The sequence below is a fragment of the Zosterops lateralis genome (genome assembly GCF_965231275.1).
Source record: "Zosterops lateralis genome assembly, chromosome: 2".
NCBI lineage: Eukaryota > Metazoa > Chordata > Aves > Passeriformes > Zosteropidae > Zosterops > Zosterops lateralis.
The window spans coordinates 3,769,767-3,790,612 of record NC_139763.1 but is presented as its reverse complement, the minus strand read 5'-3'; the positions used below and the strand labels follow the sequence as shown (position 1 = coordinate 3,790,612).

Here is a 20,846-nt window from a genome sequence, read left to right as displayed (position 1 = left end):
TGTGAGAGAACAAGAGCTCCCTGTGAATGGCAGGAAGCTAAATGGGAGAACTGCATCTGCTGGATTGTTCTTTGCCTTCTGTCAGGAGGAAAAAAAAAAAGTTAGACAAAGAAATGAAGTTTGATTCAAGATACAGCAGGCCAAAGACAGGCAGCCAAGCAGGAATGGATTTCTTTAGCCTAAGGATCACAGAATGATTTGGGTGTGAAGAGATCTTAAAGCTCATCCAGCTCTAACCCCCTGCATGAGCAGGGACACCTCCCACTATCCCAGGTTCAAACAACCAGATGAAGGAGAATTATGCTCAGTGCACCTGACTTTTAACCTGCAACAATTTCATGGAAAACTCCTTCCTTCCTTTCTGCACTTCACTCAGATGGTTGAGGTGGGAGATGCGCTCTGGAAATCTCCCTGTGGCAGAGCAATCCCACCCCAGATCTCACCAGGCAGGTGAGTGAGTTGTGCACAGAGCCAGGGGCTGTCACTCCATCACTGCCCCCCTTGGCCTCAGGAGGATGAGTCCAGCCCTGGTTTTCCAGAAAGGAAGGACGTAGCCAGCAGCTTCCCAGAGGAATTGCAGGTTTTACCCCTCTGTGTGTTGTCTTTGGCCTCTGGGATGGGATCAGGAGAGCGGGGTGAGCCAACCCTGATACACACTCTGGGTGGGGTCTCCCTCCATTTCCAAACCACATCAATTTGGCTCAGCTTGCCCACCTCCCTCTGAGCTCTGGATTTCCCTCTCCAGAGCCCAAGGAATACATAGACAAACCTGTTTTCCCCTATGGCTCTGCTCATAGTGGAAGATAATAAAGAACAAACCGTTTTGGGGTGTGCAGGCTTTGGAGGAATTGTATCAGGACTTTTGCATTTGCTCCCTGATTTTAGGTCAGGATGCAGAAAACCATGGTAAACATTCTATATATGGAATTTTGGACAATTTTTCTAGCTATCTGCACAGCACTTGGGAAAAATATCTTCAAACAACTCTCCGTATTTTGTATGTGCAGAGGTTTCATTACATTTGTTATACTTGCTACTCATATTTTGTTGAGTTCATCATTCACCTCATTATAAATGCCAAGAGGCAGAAGGAGGAAAAACCTCGAGCTTTGATGCCTCTTCCCCAAAGCACAGAATTACTTAATAACTCTTTTATTCATACCCAAAAGCTTATCACTTGAAAAATCTCAATTTGCACGGAGCAAACTCTGCTGTTACTGACCAGCAGATCTCATTTATTTTTAATAACTTCTCTTATTGTGTGGCTGCAGAGTGCACATCACATGGCACACGCTGGACATGAGATCCTGGCTCTACCTTTCCCAAAGGCTGTGAACCCTAGGCTGACTTTTTTTTTTTTCATTCTTCTGCCTTACAGGGACACCTTTGATTCCCTCTTGAGCCTTTTGAACATTCACATGTCTGGCATATGAACCTTGCTGCAGTCACATGGTGACTGTGAGCACAGGGAGTTCAACTCAGGCTCCACTTCACACAGAGGAGGGAAATAAAATAAAATAAAATAAAATAATAAAAAAAAAAAAAAAAAAAAAAAAAAAAAAAAAAAAAAAAAAAAAAAAAAAAAAAAAAAGACATGAGACACAAGATAAACTCACATGGCCAAGGTCTGGCAAGTCTTTACCCCATCAAAATTTGGGCCATCCTTGGAAAGAGCATCAAAAAAGCCATGGAAGAGATGAGAACTAGAAATAGAAGAAAGGTTGAATCTTGCATTCATCCCTTTGGTTCTTGGCATGTTAACAGCCAGAAGGGTCAGAAATCCAGGGCTGAGAAACCTCCAGGTTTGCAGATAATGCAGAGTAGTTTCAGTAGCCAAAAGCCAGAGTGCTGGTGAGGAACTCCAGGACGAACTCACAACACACAGGAAGGTGGCAGGTGAGCCTCGGTGAAGGTTAATTTAAAGAACTCCACCCAAGGAAAAATAACCCACCCTGAGTGTGTTTGATGCTAAACTTGGAAACCAGAGCTACCAGGAAATGGATCACTGACAACTCTCTGAAGTCATCAGCTCAGTGTGCAGGGACTGCCAAAAAGCCAAAAAAGCATAAGGGTACAGAAAAAACAGCTTTGTTTTGCTGCTGAGCATGACATCAGTGTGCCCTCACCTCAGAGCCTGGGTGAGGTGCTGGCCTCCAGTGCTTGAGGACAAGTCAGTAGAGAGTGGCCAAGGGGGCTCCTTCCTTTTAGGCTGGACAAGGCAAGAAATCCCAAATTTAGAAGGAAGAGGAACAGGCAGGGTGTCCCTTTCCAAGAGGCTGAGCACCATGAGGGGATGGGGGTTCACTTGGGGAACCACCAGCAGAGAGTGGCCAGGTTTGCTCAATTCTCCTGCCCCTGATGGAGATAAAGTACTGGGATAAACGATGCATCTTCTGCCTCATCCTCACTCCTCATCTGTATCCAGCTGTGGCTGACAGCTCAGTCCTAAGGTGAGTATGAGAATAAGGAGCAGCTGACAGATGTTCCCCAGAAAAGTCCCCTGGACACTGAGCTACACTACACATTTGTAGCTCACAGAATTCCCAGCCCAGAGGTGGTGTTTTACTTGGGATGGAATCCTACTTTTTCCTTTTTCTGTTTTTAATTTAAAAAAATAAAAATAATAATAAAAAAAAAGCAAAGAAGACTTTGAAGTCAAACTCTGTTATTAGAGGTGATATGCCAGCCGTGGGTAGGTGCCAACTGCAAGACTTTATTTTGACTGCTGTCTCATGAGGAAAGCTGGCAGCTGGGAGCACGGGGAGGCATGTCCTGAAGAAGGTGAAGAATTCAGCCAGGCTGCTTTCAACAGCCTCTTTGATGCTGGGTGGCAGAGAACACAGAGTGAGGCTTTCTGTGTGTGCCGTGACAAAATATCCTTTAATGATTGTCTTCTGGGCCACCCTGGGCTACAGAGTGGGCACAATCCATAGGTTTGCATGGAATAGATCACACAGAATAATCACAGAGGTTGGAAAAGATCTCCAAAATCATCAAGTCCAAGCTGTGACCCATCCCCACCTTGTCCCCAGCCCAGATCATTGAGTGCCACATCCAGGGATAGGGACTCCACCACCTCCCCTGGGCAGCCCCTTCCAAGGCTTTTGCTGGAACATTTTTACTTCTGGAAAACACACTAAGCGTGGGTTGCATGGATCAGGATACTTCTGCTACTATGAAATTTCTTTTTTTTCTGTTGGGGGAGGAAAACAAACAACTTCCCTTTAGCCTCTAATTTGGAGCCTTCAGTGATCACCCACGCCAAGAGCCAACCGTGTTTTCAGTCTAAATAAAGAAATAGTTCTGGGTTCAGGGGGAAAAAAAGGCTGCAAATGAGACTGGACCAGGTTAAGAGAACAATTAGTGCTCTGCAGCCACGGTGGGAGAAAGGGGAAAAAAATATCCCACATTCATCATGACAGCCCATACTTTATTTTCATGCAAAGTAAGTAACTCCCTCAGGATCAGGACCACAGGCAGGACGTAGCACTACCCCTGTCCATGGCAAGGGGCTGGAAGGGGATGAGCTTCAAGGTCCTTTCCAACCCAAACCATTCTCTGATTCTTTTCCTTCACAGGGACAAGGAAAACTAAGGCTGAAGGACAAGGAAAAACAAGTCTGCAGCTGTTCAGGGCAGACCAGGGACGTGGTGCAAGACACACCAACCCCCTCAACTCCTCCCATTTAGAAAGACACATTCTCCAAAAAAACCCAAGCCCACGCTTTTTCACATGGTGACTACACCAAAAACACCAGCATGACAGAGTTGGGTAGAAAGATCAAGAGGCTTAGGGCCAGCATTATTTAATATCTATATTTTTTTACTTTTAAAATGTGTGGAAATTTATTATTTCCTGCTTCTCTGGAAGGTGGAGGGATGAAGAAGAGGATGATGGAGAGGATAGGAAGAGTTCAAGCTAAAGTTGTCTTCCCACCTCTGTTTTTCCTTCTCTTCCCCCGCCACTTTACACGCTCTTTCACACCACAGAAGTGCCAGCTTTCTTTCAGAGGCACAACACAAAGGTGTTAAAACTTGAATTTCTATCCAGATAGAGTGGTTGCACCCATCTAGCTCAGCTCCAGACCATCAGCCTGTGCAGAATTCTCTCCAAAACGCCCTAAGCCTGGCTTTAATTTTATTTTTGGGTTCTTTTTTTTCATCCTGCAGCTGCTGAGGGTGGTGGTAGCAGGATGGACAAACAAGAAAGGAACTCCTCTGAAACTTTCCAGATTGAAAAGCACACACAAAATTTTCTTTTCAAGAGGTTTTAATGAAGAGGCATATTTTTAAACCTCTCACACTGTACAACACATTTAACTGTACATCAAGCTCAGATAAAAAATAAGGCTTTCTTACAAAGTACGTTTTTCCAGTGATTTTTTTTTTCCTTTTTTTTTTTTTTGCAGTAAAAATAGCTGCTACATAAAACCCTCCTGATCTTTGAAAAGGAGTCACAGTTATTTCCAAAAATAGAATTCATATTTTAATCATACAGAATAAACTGCAGGAGAGACAAGTGAACTGAAAAAATAAGGCTTGTATATAAATTCTTTTTAAAAGTACATGCATAGAAGTTGAAAAACATATGCCATTTATAAAGAAAAAAGGTAATTTTACCCATATTAATATTTTGATTTTTCAGTTACAGAAGAAACCACAAACAGGCCCTTTTATGTCCCAGAATACAACATTAGTTTCCTGTAAAAATGCCAAAATGCACAAAGAATTGCCAGCTTTAGTCTTGGCAAAATCCTGAGCCTGACCTCCCTCCCTGCCCCCCCAAAATGCATGCACACTGAGCATAGAACTTCTGCTGTCTCTCAGGCCAATTAAATATTTGCAGAAGGTTGTATATCCTAGACAAATATGAAAAAAAAAGCCCCACATCTGGTAAGTTTACATTCATCCTATTTCAAAACACACACATACAATTAGTTTAATTTACACTATACAGTATCTGTTAAATAGGAACATCAGGAGTTTCCAAAGGAATCACAGAATATATACAAACTGAATATTGAAATGGTATGATTTTTTCCTTCCCTTCTTTTAAAGGGTGGGTTGTTTTTTTTGTGTGTTAACAGTTGCTACATCTGGTTTTGGACACGAGAGTGTTTATGTACCTATGCAGCGCATTTCTGGAGTAGTAACAATAATAATAACAACAATAACAATAATAAAACGTGCTTTAAAAAACAAAACTAATACCGGTCCTCCTTAACTGCTCATTTTTAGAATAAATTAGTTTGCTTTTAAATAAAACTGCACGAGGACGGCGGCGTTGGGAGAACATCCCAGCACGAGTTCTGCTGTGTCGTCGCCGGTCTCTCTTCACAGCCAACCTTTGGTTTTTCAAAGCCAACCCATCCTTACAGGGGGCAGCTTCATAGGGCAGGGCAGGCAGCTGAAATGCTGACCCCAAGGAGCATCATCTCCTCACACCAGAGCCAGGGCTGTGCCCGCTCCCACAGAACCCCCACCGGCTCCATCCAGCTCCCAAAAAATGGATCAAGGTCCCGCTTTCCCCTCCCCGAGCACGGCGGGGCCTGGCTGGCGACGGCTCCCGGGCATTGTCCCCCTCCCCCAAACGACTGGAGGCTCCAGATTCCCCACCCCGGGGCCAGGATCAGTCCTCGGTGTCGGGTTGCACGCCCAGCATGGCGTGCAGCTCCTCGGGGGTGTAGCCCAGCAGGTTGTGCAGGTCGCAGACGAAGCGGTACACGTAGCGCTTGCCCGACGTCTTGTGGATGATGTTCTTGTCGTAGTAGTAGCGCAAGCCCCGGCTCAGCTTCTCGTAGTTCATCTTGGGCTTGTTCTTCCTCCTGCCCCACCGCCGTGCCACCTGCCAGGGAGGGAAAGGGCAGGGTTACTCAGTGTGAAGGTTCTGGATTTCCTTTTTTTTTTTCTCCCTTGACAAGGTGGGGATTGATACAGGGGAAACGCAGGTTTCGTGTTCGGACTTGGATGTTTATTGTTTCTTATCTATTTACAGACTCACCAGCTGTGAGCTCTAACTAGCAAGTTAGAGAATATCTCCATTTTACTTTATCTCTTTCCAAGGTTAAGTGCTAATTACCCAATAAAGAGGTGACACCTATATTATTTATATTTCTGACCCAATAATGACCACGCAGACCTTTTCCACCCAATTACAGAAAACGACCCAAACCCATGAAGAAGAGGGTAAAGAAGAAGGACCCAGACAATGCCTGAAGTCCTCCATCTTGACTCACATGTATTCCTATCTACTAAAATCCCAAAATCCAAGTTTCCAGAATTCCAACAAGTCAACTCATCTCTTTATCTTCTTTTTTTCTTGCTAGTTGGGATTAAATGCTCGAGATGGTATTTCATGTTTGGACACCGATGTTTACTAATTCTTACCTATGTTACAGTCTTACAAGCTGTGAGTTCTACAGCATTTCTAGCTTCTAACAAACTGAAAAATGACCCCCATCTCATCCTCTACAAGGCCTTTTAAGGATAAACTGTCCAATTAAGAAATGACACCTGAATTATTTTTACTTTTAACCCAATAACCAACTACCCATGGCCTGCAATGTGGACTTTTCTATCCAATTACAGAACACCACCCAGACCCATGAAGAAGGTGAAAAAGGACTCAGCCTCTGCCCTAAACCATCCATCTTGCTTTATATATATTACTATATTCTAAAACCTTAAACTCTCAGTTTTCCACCCTCTGGTATCACACACTTCTATTCAAACTCCACACCCACAATCCCAGTGCTGTCACTCAATTTTGGGAGCCTTTTCCAGGGCCTCAGGTCAAATGCAGTGTTTGCCTGGGAGTCAGAGCCTGTCAGCACAGAAAGTCTAAAATTCTCAGTACCCAGGGTTCCAACACATCTCCTTCTCAGTGGCTGATTAAATAAAACCCTTTCTCAGTCTGAGTGTTTTATTTGCTTTGGATGGCCCAACCTCACAAGAGAAGAGTTGGTGACTGATCACACAAGAGACCTCAACAGCAGCTCCAGGAGGAGGTGGCTGACAGCAAAGGGCACCAGTTTGTAGGGGGTGGGACAAAACATGCTTGAGGAGGTCGGGTTCATGGAGAAATCACAGAATATCCCAAGCTGACAGTGTCCCACAAGGACCAAAGTCTAACTCCTGGCCCTGCACTGGACAACCTCAAGAAACACAGAATATCCTGAGCTGGAAGGAATCACAGAATCAACCAGACTGGAAAAGACCTTTGAGATTGAGCCCAGCCTGTGACCCAACACCACCTTGTCAACCAGACCATGGCACTGAGTGCCACATCCACTCTTTTCTTAAACACCCCCAGGGACAGTGACTCCACCAGCAGTCCAGCTCCTGGCCCTGCACAGGACAACCCCAAGAATCACAGAACACCCTGAGCTGGAAGGGATCCACAAGGATCCAAGCCCAATTCCTGTCCCTGCACAGACACCCCAACAATCCCACCCTTTTTCTTTTTTTTTGAATCAAAAAGTTTCAAAGACTTTTTATCCCATCTCTTACTACAATAATTTTCCTACTGGAAACAGTATCAGAAAAATGAAAATTCATCACTTTTAATGAGTGAAGGTCTCAAAATACTTGAAAAGCAGCACTACCATATTTGATGTGGAGCTAAACACACATTTATACCCAAGACTGGACCCACAGATGTCAGATCAGACCCCAAAATCTTTGTTTTTACCCCAATTAGCCACATACCTCGTCTGGGTCAGCAAGTTTGAATTCCCATCCATCTCCTGTCCAGCTAATGAATGACTGACAGGACTTGTCAGTCAATAACTCCAGGAGGAACTGCCACAGCTGGATTGGTCCACTGCCTGTTGGGAAAGAGGAAAAACCACAAATTAATACCTCTGCCAGCTCTAACCACAACCAACGTACATGATCAGACTCATATCACAGACCTGGTAATTAATCTGATTTATCTTTTACATAGATCAGAGAGAAACCCAAGGTTTTATTCTATAGCACAAATCTGCTCCTATCCATGTGAAAATGAAGTCAGGTTTTTCATGGAAACAAAGGATTTGACAAAAGTTATGGCTTTCCCTCTTATATGGATTCTTTAACCCTCACTCCCACCTCCCAAACAGCTGCATTTTGAGCTCCAGGGCTTGTCCTGAAGTCTTTGGCTTGGCAAACATCCTACAGGAAAGAAACAATTTCAGCAAGGACTACAGCAACAAGGCCTTAACAGGCCTTAACAACACCTGTGGGAATTTCCAAATCTGAGAGATTTTGTCCAAGCTCCCCTCTTTTTCAAACAGATCAAAAAGTGCATTTGATTTTTACTTGATCTGACGCGCCTGCCTGTTCTTGCTTTGGGTGGATAATCCCCAAGACTCTGTTTAGTAACACATAAAACTGAAATTATTTATGACTAGTGGTCTCTACCCCTGTGGCACACACTTAAGAGGGAAGACTGATGTTACATAAAAAAAAAGGAGGAGTGACCATTTTGCCTCACTACTCACCAGTAAAGCCAGCCAGGATGGCTGCTGGTATAACTGGTTTCCCTTGCTCCACAGGATCACTCCGTTCCTGAATGTAGTCTTTGAAGGACATGGTAGGTTTGCTCAGGCACAGGGACTGGCTGCAGTCATCCTCAAAGCTCTCGTAGGATGGCACACGCTGCAAATCCACCAGGGAGGATTGGCTGTTCCAGGACTGCAGCATGGAATCCGAGCTCTCGTAGCTCTCAGCACCACTGTCACTGGACTCGTGCTCCCTCAGCTTGCCTGTATCAAATAGAACAGTAAAATAAATAAAACAGTAAAATAAATAAAAATCCTCCCTCCACCAGGGAGGATTGGCTGTTCCAGGATTGGAGCATGGAATCAGAGCTCTCGTAGCTCTCAGCACCACTATCACTGCACTCATGCTCTCTCAGCTTGCCTTTATCAAATAGAACAGTAAATAAATAAAATAAATAAAACAGTAAAATAAATAAAAATCCTCCCTCCACCAGGGAGGATTGGCTGTTCCAGGACTGGAGCATGGAAACAGAGCTCTCGTAGCTCTCAGCACCACTATCACTAGATTCATGCTCTCTCAGCTTGCCTTTATGAAATAGAACAATAAAATAAATAAAATAAAATAAAAAAACCAGTAAAATAAATAAAAATCCTCCCTCCACCAGGGAGGATTGGCTGTTCCAGGACTGGAGCATGGAATCTGAGCTTTCACAGCACTCAGCACCACTATCACTGGACTCATGCTCTCTCAGCTTGCCTTTATCAAGTAAAACAGTAAAATAAATAAAACTGAAAGTGTTGGTGGGTGGTTTTTTTTTTTTTTTTCCTCCCCCTCAAAGCAGCCTGTCCATATAAATCATGCAGAGGAGGAAGAGGAATTCGGAACATGGCCTTGGCCTCGTGTTTATCATGCAGATAACGACTCACCAGAGTTATCCATCAGCAGATTGAGATTGCTCCTTGGGAAATCTTGGTTTACTGCACAGTAGTTCACACCAACAGCATCTGCTTGGGTTTTAGGGAACAATGGGAAGTCTTGTTCTGGGTTGAGGAGATTCGGGGCTGTGGAAGTCTGACAGACGTCAGTCAGGAGACTGGGTTTGGGATAACTGAGGGGTTTAGGGTATCCAGGCATTTGCATTCCATAGGAATTCTGATCTACGTTAACAGCTGAAAAAAGAAACCAAAGGATTAGATGATTTTCCCCTGGAGACCCTTAAACAAACTAATACACTAAATACACTAAATCAGATTCTGCAAATCCTCCCTCTCCAACTTGCCAGCCACAAATGCCCATTGTTTGTTCTTCAAGGAAACTACAGAGAAAAAAATATGGGGAAGTTTAAGAGGTTTTGAGCAAGGCTCCCCCATTAAGTGGTGTAATCAGGCTGAGCTGAAGCCTGACTGTGGTAGAATAAAACACACCATCAATCAAGCAATCCGAGGGAGCCAGCACTGCATCCCACACACTTCCAACAGCTCTAGCACACTTCCAGAGCCTTTAAAAAACAGGCCTCAACAGAAAATTCTTGCTTGCTTCCCAGTTTTTGCCTCCAGGTTTGCTGGAGATGGGAGTGGTCATTCTGCTCCACAAATGGACAGGTTAGCATAGCAAGAGGAAATTTCATTCTCTCAAAGCCTTTGCTCTTCAAATGATTTCCGATACAAATTAGGTGACAATTGAACAATACAAGGAAAGAAGGCTGGAGCAGCTGAAGTCAAATGCTCTCCTCAAGCACAGTAACTATTCTGGTGCTTTTTGTTTCTACCCTGGAATCTGTGACATGCTTAGAATAAACTGAGCGATGCAAAACACGAGTTTTTAAAAATACTTACTTAAGGAATTGTTATTGACCCAGTGAGGAACTGAGGTGAGGTGAGAGTTCTCCACGTATTGATCCTGTGTTTTCTCTTGGCTGTCTGGGGAGAGGAGAAAAAGAGAAAATTTGGTTTTACAGTTTTAAAGATCTGACCTGTATGCCATGGAAAGCTTCTGACTCTTGGGAGTATTTTGGGGTCATCATTCACAAAAATTTTAGTATTACACTCTTATTTGTATTGCATTCTCTCTCATGAAAGAAATCACATCAAAAAAACTCAACCAACACCTAACAGGCTTTAAAAACATCACACCAATTGAATTTTCACATACAAAAAGCATCCACCATAATTACAGTGTGCTTTAAGGTCCAACTGTTGGTTAACTTTGTCTTTATGGGGTTAACTGTTTTATTTAGGGGGTATTTACAGTGGTCGTACCCCAATCTCATTTATTCCACTGATCTTCCTAAATAAAACCTGCCCACAAATATACTCAGCCTGCACACAGAATGTCTGCAGCCATCTGCATCTGTGCTTTGCATACCAAGGATGTACTGACAGTGCTGATAATGCTTTTATTAACCAAGTTTTAAAGTTCATTTCCAGTTTTCATATGCAATAAAGCCCTTCATAGTGAAACCACTGTTGAAATCAAGTCCCATTTCTGTTTCTGTTAGGAGAGCCCCAAACCAAAAGCTTTTTCTGGCTCTCTAATTACCTTTTATCATCTGCTCCAGGTGCTCCCACAGAATATCACCCACATAGTCAGGTGCCAGTTCCAGGAAACGCTCCTTGCCCAGGTTGCACAAGTCTTGGCCGCTCATCAGAAACTGATGGAAGTTCACATTTGCCAAGCTGAACTCATTGGTAGCCCATGAAAGCCACTGGCAAACTTGCTGTTCAGTCCACAGCCAGGGATCTACAAGACAGGAAGGATCCAACATTCAGAGATAACTCCTGGCCCTTGTCAAATAATCTTCCTTAGACAGCAGTCAATTAAAAAAAAAATAATAAAATCGTTTAGCCAAGTTATTGAGTTCTGAATGAATTCAGAATGGATGTATTCTTGAATTAAAAAAAAAAAAACAAAAAAAAAAAACAAACCAAAACCAACAAAACCCCAGTCCTCTCTTTTCTTTCTGCATTCACTTGCAACCAGAGATGTCTTCAGCTTGCTTGATTCTCTCTCATGCTGCCAAAGCATGAGCTCTCCATGCACCCATTTTTAACACCAGCAAATCTGGCCCTTCCAAGGCAAAGCTGTGCCAGATTCACATAGGATCCATTCTTGTATTTCCTACTGACATCATTCTTTCCTTTTCAAAGAGCCGCTATTCAGCCTCCTCCTTAGCATTAAAAAAAAAAAAAAAAAAAAAAAAAAAAAAAAAAAAAAAAAAAAAAAAAGCTTATAAATAGCAAACACTTACTATTTGGGATACCCAGCCGACACTGTTCCTTTGTGAAACCACTGAAAGTATCTTTCAGGGCCTGACTCATCACAGCCTTGCTGCACGGGGTTAACAGAGGCAATTCACAGTTGTTCGACTCTGCAAGAAAAGAAAAAGGGTTGGGGGGGGAGGAAGAAGGGACATTAACTTCAGGCCACTGAAAGGAGGGACTGGGTTTTGCTATTTGAAGAATTAAAGGGAAAAAAAAGAGCTAGAAAGGTGGTGTTTAAAAAAAAAAAATCATCATGCTCTAAAATCTCTGTGCTACTCGTTTGATAAGACTACATCACTAATTAGAGCTTTGCAGCTTTCCATGCACAGATCCTTATTTACTCTCGGTAGTTACATTAAGTGCCTTTGTTGCAGGGAAACTTTATTTTATTTTTTTTTTTAAGGAAATGAGACTGCTTATTCTTATTTCACTACCTATAATTTGCCCTGAGACTTCTTTGCATCTCCAGACAATCTCAGTTTAATTTGAGAGCTAAGTAACTGACAGCAGGGTTGTGAAGAGCCAGCTTGCTCTATTCAGCACTGCATTTCAGACCTTATCATGTATCTCATCACCCAAGCACAGGGTGCAATGGATTGTTCCATCATCTGGACCAAACAAATGCAACTGGTAACAAGCTGGGGGGTGAATAATTGCACCAAACCACAAAGCTGGCACCATTATGTTTCAGCACAAACCACTGATCTACTCCACTGACTTTCAAGTTTACAGGAAGATTCTATTTTAAGGATAAATTCGGCTCCCACTCGGCTTTTCTTATCTGTCAATTTTTACCAGAAGATGCCTCGTTTTATCACAGAATGATGTCACAGAATGGTTTGGGCTGAAAAGGACATTAAAGCCCACCCACTGTCCCCTCCTGCCATGGGACGGGACACCTTCCTCTATCTCAGTTGCTCTTGGCAGATTCCAAATCAGTTCAGAGCTGTGCAGCTCTTCTTGCTCTCCCAGACTATCTACAAGCTCCACTCATGTTTAACTTCTGCTCTTACCACACCCTTCCTAATATCTGCAAGGACTTGCTTTGCTGACCAGAGCAGTGACTGATTAGAATCACACTAGAACAAAGAACCTGTGGTTTTCTGGGCTTGAGGGCTGAAGGCTTTTTTTCCTTCCCCTTAGGGGAGATAAAAGCAGCATCAGGTAAAATATCTACATTTTGTCAGGGATTTTAGGCAAGGATCTGTAGGGGATTCTTGGTGGGATATTGACCTACACACATTAAAAAAATAAAATAATAATTTAAAAAAATCTTAAAACATCCCTGCCCTGTTTTTTAAGGTATGGAATAAAACATACTGAGATTTAACACCAGAGAATCAAAAAAGCTTTCCAGAATATTTGCCCTTCAATTAGGGTTGAGATGTTGCAAATTTAAATACACAAAACCCTCTTTTAAAAGATTTTTAGCTCTGTTTAAACTCCTACCAGGGCTTCTTCCATGAAAAATCAGTCTATTAGGCTACAGCATCCCAGTTCCTATTTCTTTTCAGTACAGGAAACAGCAACTATCCACGATGAAACTCACATGAATAAAACCAAGCACAGAAATCTGCATATTAAGCCACATCTTTTTAGAGAAATCCATATTGCACACCCAGGAAACGTTAGTTAGACCCCAAAAATTTCTCATGTGCTGACTGGACTGAGGAGCAAAGTGAAGATTTACCATAAGAAGTAGAGTCAAATCCTGTTGGCACTTCCTGAAGCGTTTGGTCTTCACTGAGTGAGAAAAAATATCCGGCAAAAAGCGAGTTTGAGCTGTCAAAGGTGTCAAACGCTGGCTGACGCTGCAAAGGAAGAGAATAAACACAGAACAACGTCAGCATTTTGCTGGAGAGCTGTGAACTGCACTGCTAGGAAGTGTCTGGGTTTGGTTTCCTAGATCTGGAGATCATGCACAACCACTGTCTTGAATGAGCTAGCTTTGAAATGTAACCACAGTGAGGGCACAGCTTCTGCTACGTGAATAAAACCCAACTGATAAGGGGGATGTTCTGCAGCTTACAGTAAAGCCAGATCAAGATATTCTCAGTTTTTTTCCTGTAATTGAGGCTTTTAACAATAGAGAATACATACGTGCGTATTTATTTCCAGGTACATTTAAAAAAAAAATCCTCATTTCCTTAACCCTTGAAATAGATCATCCACCTGATGAGGATTTGATGGCAGATCAGTAAATTTTGGGAAAACTGCCAGCATAAAACCTAGAGGAGGTTTATGAAGGCTTTGTTTATTTTTTTTAAGATAAAACTCATCTGAACCACATCACTTGAAGCTACACATCCAGCTTTACAGGACTTGAGGAAGGATGTTGCAGCAACTTTTATACTTCTGCCTTACTGCATTTGCCAGCAACCACATTTTGAAGTCTTTTCAAGTGCTCAGATGCTCAGTGAAACACTTCTACTTTCATTTTACAGCAAGGGATAAACAAGACTGATAAAAATGTTCCAGATAAAAGCGGATTCTACTGATACACTGACATCCAAGAAATATTGTTCTATTTTGAAAACCCAACTCCCTTCAAGCTTGACTTGTGCCAACTGTGTATGCCAGGAATACTGGTATGAATTTACTGAATTTCCCCCCACCACTTCAGTCTTTGAGGGGCAGAAGGAATGTGAGCAGAGGAGGAAATAACTTCAGAAACAGCTTATGAAACTTGCTCGTTAGTCACAGGGAAACCATATCTGCAATATCTTGAGGCAAAGATGGATAAAAGTTGCTCCTGAGATTTTTTTTTCAAGGCACCTGAGGATAGGACATTGCTCTGGAAAGCTGCAGCTGGCTCATGGCAGCTCCTGCCCTTCAGGGAGCTGGAGACAAAGGCAACGAGCAAATGTTTATTTGGTTTAGGCAAACATTGATTTGCCAGCTTGTGCCAAAGGAGTGGATTTAGCTGAGGACAAGGCAAGGATTTTTTTTTTGAGGGCACTACTCACGTGCAATGCAAAAAGCAACCTAAACTATGTTCCTGGAGCAGCAATTTAGGATGAATTTCCCCTCATATTTCCTAACTTTTCATGTCTCCACAAACACTATCATGCCTTATTTAGTGGCTTCAGAAATCTCCTGGCCAGCAGGGCCAAATTGTGGACCTCTGGTTCAGGTACTCCCCAACTCAAGTCAAAGCCAGCCCCTGGAAAGGCTCATGCCTGAATAAAACGAGTTAGCAACAGCTGCCAAATCTGCTGGTAAAAGATTCTTTCTATGTTACTAGATAAAAGCTCTGACTCATCTCTAGCACCTAAAAGAAAGGACAAGTTCTTTCAACACAATCTGGAAACTCCTGCATTTTGTGTAAATAGCTGACCCTTATCCTGAGTCATTGGAAAAAATGCTGTGGCATGTGAATGAGTAAAATCCATACCGTGCTAGTTTCATATTTCAAAGGGGAGAGAATTAATGTGTAAGCATGTTCTTCATTTAATAGTAGTAAAGAGAGGAAAAACACAATCCAGAATGAATTCTGCTTGTCCTATCAGTTACACAAACACTTTGTTTGGCTTCCCAATACATGTAATTATTGCAGAACGAAATAAAATGGAATGTGAACAGCTACAGCACAGCAGAACACAAATCTCTGACTTAATTCTACAACAACTGAACACTGAATAACTGCCTAGGGCAACCACGGTGTTAAGAGCACACAGACCTGAATTTGGGGGATCTCTTGGATTTTTTTTTGTGGGGAGAAAAATAAAGAGTCAGAGCAGTCAGCATCCCAGAGCCTCACTGATTCTTCAAAACCATGGCCATTCCTCAGAGCTACTGAGAGCAGAAAGGGTCTCCCTAACATTTAATTGCTTTACATTAATCAATGGAGTGTAAAAAAAATTGATTCTGGGATTAAAAAGCAACTTGCATGAATGGAAAGGGCAAGAAGCCCTTTAAGACTGAGCCTTTAGAGTCTGCTGACTCCAGTTTGTCAATTCTTTTCAAAACAAGGCAACAGACACAGTCTACCCCTAAAACTAAAATAAACTCAATGATTTTTGGAGTTATTACAGTGTATTTGGCCTCCATTAATAACAGCTGTAAGTGAATAACCTACTTTTATGCCAAACAATATTCAGGAAGGTACCAAACCTGACCAGTTTTATCAGGACAGGCCTCTGTCAGTGTCATCAAACTAAAGACACAAAAACTCTCCTGCTGCCCATTCTTTAACATTTATTTTGGCAGAAGTTCCACCAACACCAGCAAATTTGAACTTAGTTCTTGTCTACCTCTTTTAAATTCTTATGAATTAGGGAATGGAGAGAGGGAACATTTTTTGGGGGGAGAGAGTTGAGGGTGCAAGATTTGCACCTTCCCATTTCAGTCCTGCTTTTCACATCTCTGTGGAACTAAACGGGAATGGGACTCTGGGAGAAGATTACAGGAGAGCAATTAAACCTGTGCTCACTTGGCTTATCCAATTCCTGTCCTGGCACTGCAGGAACACAACAAAAGCACAGGCTGGGAGCTGCCCCAGCTGTGTTTGGGAGGTGCCAGCTCCAAGGTACTCACCTTGAGCATTCCCCTGTACATGTTGGACACGGGAGCCACTTGATCCATGTTCCTGATCCCAAAGTCACTCATCTGGAAAACAAGAGGGGGGTCACATTAAAAACACTGCCAAAGCAGGAGGGAGCAGGGAGGGAGCAGATGTTATCAGATGTTACCCCACTACTCCAGCTCAGGGTGTGGAGCAGCTCTGGATATGGGATACAGGGAAAGCTTTTCCAACATCCCAACCACACAGGGCAATTCCCACCTTGTTTTGTGAAAGCTTGGGAGAGCTGGAGAATTAGAGAATTGAAGAACTTCACAAAATTTGTGTTTGCCTATAAAGCCCACAGAAACCTCTTGCCCACTGAGTACCTGTCTCTTTGAGGTATTTTTTCAACTTTTCACCCTTTATCTTAGGTAATCAGTTTTGTGTTATTTTTGCTTACTCTGTGCCCTCTCACAGGCTGTGATTCACTCCAGACTTTGGCTTTCAGAGGAAGAGGAGTGACAGAGTGACACTGTGATGCACCTTCACCTCCTACATTCACCCCTTCATGAATAATCAGAAAAGCCAGTTCCTAAGTGTCCCCAACCTCCTGCCTTTACCACTTTACTCCAAACCACATTAATCTTGTACATTTTCTAAACACAGGACTAATACATTTATAAAGCTTTAGAGGGCCTAAGTTTTAATTGAAAAGGGGATTATGCAGTTAAATACCCTTTTTAAAGGGTTGATAATGGGACCACTTTCAATATGCTCACGCCACTGAAGTCAAACCTTTATCACATTGCCTTTATTACCAGGAACAGAGCTGAGTGAGGCCTGTGTGACTTTTCTCCTATATGTCACTTAAGGAGAAGAGTGATAAGATTCATATCCCTATGGGAAAGATCAAACATAAGGAATAAAGGCAGTTTTATGGCCATTATTCAGGTTTATCGTGATGCTGCAATTCAGGTGTCAGTGAACGATACCTTATCAAGCCACACTCTTAATTTTCCTTCCCTTTTTTCAGAGCATTGGGCTGAGTTCCCTGGCTCCACAGCAACTCCCTGAAAACATGCACTTGTACTTAAATAGCCACAGAGGACACTATCAAGATATCCACAAAACTGTGATCACTTATTACAAGCCAAACCTATCACTCACCATGTTAACACATGGGAAAAAAAACCCAAAATCACTTTAAAATTCAGAAAAAATTGTAAACTAGGATCTTGACAAAATAAGCTTGATAAAAATGGCAATACATCCAAAACCAGAAAGGAAAATAAAAACAACCAACAGCTAAAGACAAGGAACTCTTTCATCCTCTGAAATAGCTGATCACTTAAAAAATAAATAAATTAAAAAAAAGCAAGAGTCCTTAACATGGAAGACCTATTTCAACTTGACTGGGCCTTATAATTGAAGCAAATAAATCAACTGACACTGAAAAGAATATTCATTAATGCAACTCAAAAAGTGCAACCTACTGAACGATGTTTTTTACCTCAAACAGCACGTACAAATATTTGGTCTAAATTACACATCTCATTGAGCAGCAAAGAATTTCACACAGCGTGAGTCTCACTCAGCAAGCATCCTAATCTGTTCATTAAATTTGCCACAGTTTAAACAACTGTTTATCCTTGCATTTGGCTGGGCTTTTGAAAAAGTATACGGCAATTTCCAACAGCCTTTGTTTAGCCTTTGAATTCTGCCCTGGTGTCCGGGGATAACTGGCTTAGGGATTTGAGCTTTTGTGAAAATATCATATGTATATTCTGTAAGTTGAGGTCTGATCCCTGGTTCGGAGTACAAATAAGATTCCTGGCACTTGTGCGCAATTCTGACCTCTCCACAAATCCTGTTAGGCACTTCCCTGTCCACTAAAAAGGCTGACATTCTCTCCTTCCTGTCCTTTTTTTTTGGTTGGTGTTGTTTCTTTAGAGGTGTTTAGGGCCCTAAGACAAAAGGTTTATACCGAGTGTTGATTACACGGCATTGCTCATTAACCCAAGCCCCTGTTTCTTCTCCACGCCGGGTTTGTTCCGAAGGAAAGCTTGGGAAAAAAAAATGAGACACTGAGCTCTGGCTGTGAAAAACACATGGAGATCCTTCAGCATGGTTTTTTGCAACACTCCAAGCGAATATCTCAAGCAGAGGAATTTCTACACCCTCTGCTCATCACACATCAGCTTTCTCCCCATCTGCAGCACAAATTCCCCAGCCCTGAGACACGAAACCCTTACAGAGATACCACAAGACAAGCAGAGCTAGAAAGGCAAGGCGGATTTCCACGGCACAGAGGGTTTAATCTGCCTTTCTGCTGCACTTAGAAAGCTGCTGTATATAAGTTTTAAGTTCAGAAAAAGCCACTCCGGCCCAACACGGTGCGACTGGGCCTCACCTCCAAGCCCTCCACACACTAAACGCTGCTGCTGATGACTGCGACTTGCCAGCTATAATTGGTTTAACTGGCAGGACACCTTCCTCAAACACCCCCGCAATAGCTGAGTGGGTGAACCAGAACAGGGTCAACAGGATCAGGCACTTATTAACTAATACTGAGTTCTGATCGCCTTCTTTTTCAGCCACAGCCAGGTGCCTGCCCCACACAGCTGGGCGCAGCTGGGCAGCATCCGCACGGTGTCCCAAATGTTATTTTTCCTTGGCTTTTTTGGGGGTGTTTCTTTAGGGGGAGAAAGCGAGCAGGGGGATATTAGATCTGGTTGTTGTTTCTCTTTTAAATGAAGGTTTTTCTCAAGGAAAAAACAGGCTTTTTAAGGAAGAAGGGAGGAGAGAACGGCGTGCCCCGTGTGCAGTCCCTGAGCTCCCTGCCCGGCTCCTCACACACATGACACACGCTTCGCCCACGTTTAAAAAAAAAAAAAAAAAAAACTTCGGTGGCTAGATCACACAGCCCAACGTTTGGCTGGTTTTCTTTCTTTTTTTTTTTAAGTCCCTTTAAAGTCCTAACCAAATCCAGAGCGCGCTGCCCATTAACCCCTTCCCGCCGGGGCCGCGGCATCCCCTGAGGGGGGATAAACGCCCTGAGGGGGATAAACCGCCTGAGGGGGATAAACGCCCTGAGGGGGATAAACCGCCTGAGGGGGCATAAACCGCCTGAGGGGGCATAAACCGCCTGAGGGGGCTGAGCGGGGGCTCTGGGTGCTGGGATCGGCATCTCCGAGGAGACTCCCCGGCCCGAGGAAGGGTCCCGGAGCACCGATAAGCCCGTTCTCCTTTTCTTCCCCCCCTTTTTCTCTCTCTCTCTCCATCCCCGCCGCCCCCGCCTCACCTGGCCCCCGCTGCCGTCGCTCCTCGCGGTCCCTCCCCGCCGGCGGCCCCGGCCCCACACGCCGCGTCGTCCAAAGGATCGGAGGCGCCGCTGCCTTTTCTGGGCGAGCCAAAATATCCTCGATGCGGCCGCGCCGGCCAACAACAACACCACCAGCAACAAGAGCAGCAGAGCTGAATCCCCGGCGGAGAGAGTCCCGGCCAAAGGAGGGGGCACAGAAGGGGCGGGCAAAGGCAAAGGCAAAGGCGGGTGCCCGCGGGTTGTGAGGGCGCTGCCGGCCGGGGCGCGGGTGCGGGAGGCCCAAGGTGATGCCGCGCTGTTTTCGCGGTGTTTCTGCGCTGGTTCTGCGCTGGCTCTGATGCCTCTCGGCTCCTCTCCTCGCTGTGCCGCCCGCCCGCCCTCGCAGGCGCTCTTCAGCGGGCGGGGGGAGGCGGCCGGACCCGCCTCCCCTCAAGCCCGGCCCCTCCGCTTGTTGTCGTCGCTGGTACCGGCACAGGCACAGGCACAGGCTCAGGCACAGGCACAGGCACAGGCACAGGCACAGGCACAGGCAGAGGCACAGGCACAGGCACAGGCACAGGCACAGGCACAGGCACAGGCGCGCTCGGCGCCGCCAGCGCCGGGAGTGCTGAGAGGGGATCGGGAGGGAAAAAGGGGAAAAACCCAAAAAAACCCAAACCAAAGCAAACCAAAACACACACACACACACACACAAAAAAAAAAAAAAAAAAAAAAAAAAAAAAAAAAAAAAAAAAACCCACCAAAAAAACCAACCAAACAAACAAACAAAAAAAAAAGCTCCACCAACCAAACAAAAACAAACAAAAACAAACAGAAAAAAACACCCCCAAAAAACACCCAAAAACCAAAAAAAAAGCAAAACAAAACAAAAAATAAAAATAAAAAAACCCAAAAAAACCCTCAAAACAACAAAATAAAAAAAAAAAAAACCAACAAAAAAACCACCCAAACAAACAAAAAAACAAAACAAAAAATAAAAACAAAAAACCCCAAAAACCCCCAAAAACCCAAAAAACAAAAAACAAAACAACAACAAAACAAAAACAAAAACAAAATAAAAATCCACCAAAAACCCAAAAACAAACAAAAAAAAACCCCACAAAACCCCCCCAAAAAAACCTAAACAAAAAACCCCAAAAAACCAAAAACAAACAAACAAAAAACCCCAAAAAACCCCCAAAAACCCCCCCAAAAAACAAAACCAAAAACCCCCACAAAAAACTCAAACAAAAAAACAAAACAAAACAAACAAACAACCCCCCCCAAAAAAAAATTCC

The 20,846-nt window shown here is 43.5% G+C and overlaps 1 protein-coding gene across 1 annotated transcript; it reads right to left on the bottom strand.

The window, feature by feature from the left end:
* Positions 1-4,251: 4,251 nt before the first annotated feature.
* Positions 4,252-19,655, bottom strand: ETS2 (ETS proto-oncogene 2, transcription factor). The gene is made up of 10 exons (XM_083884253.1): positions 19,549-19,655; positions 16,280-16,351; positions 13,434-13,554; positions 11,731-11,850; positions 11,022-11,222; positions 10,319-10,402; positions 9,410-9,652; positions 8,483-8,746; positions 7,707-7,825; positions 4,252-5,844 (listed from the first exon to the last, which is right to left on the bottom strand). The coding sequence occupies exons 2-10, from the start codon at positions 16,349-16,351 to the stop codon at positions 5,629-5,631; spliced, it is 1,440 nt and encodes a 479-aa protein (XP_083740379.1). The 5' UTR covers positions 19,549-19,655; the 3' UTR covers positions 4,252-5,628.
* Positions 19,656-20,846: the final 1,191 nt, after the last annotated feature.

What these genes read in the sequence shown, in the direction of transcription:
- ETS2 (XM_083884253.1), bottom strand. Translation starts at nt 16,351, where the DNA reads ATGAGTGACTTTGGGATCAGGAACATGGATCAAGTGGCTCCCGTGTCC. An exon ending in GGTCAATAACAATTCCTTAA is followed by an intron (nt 9,653 to 10,318) that starts GTAAGTATTTTT and finishes TTCTTTTTTCAG; the next exon opens with CTGTTAACGTAGATCAGAAT. An exon ending in CATCCTGGCTGGCTTTACTG is followed by an intron (nt 7,826 to 8,482) that starts GTGAGTAGTGAG and finishes CTTTCCCAACAG; the next exon opens with GCAGTGGACCAATCCAGCTG.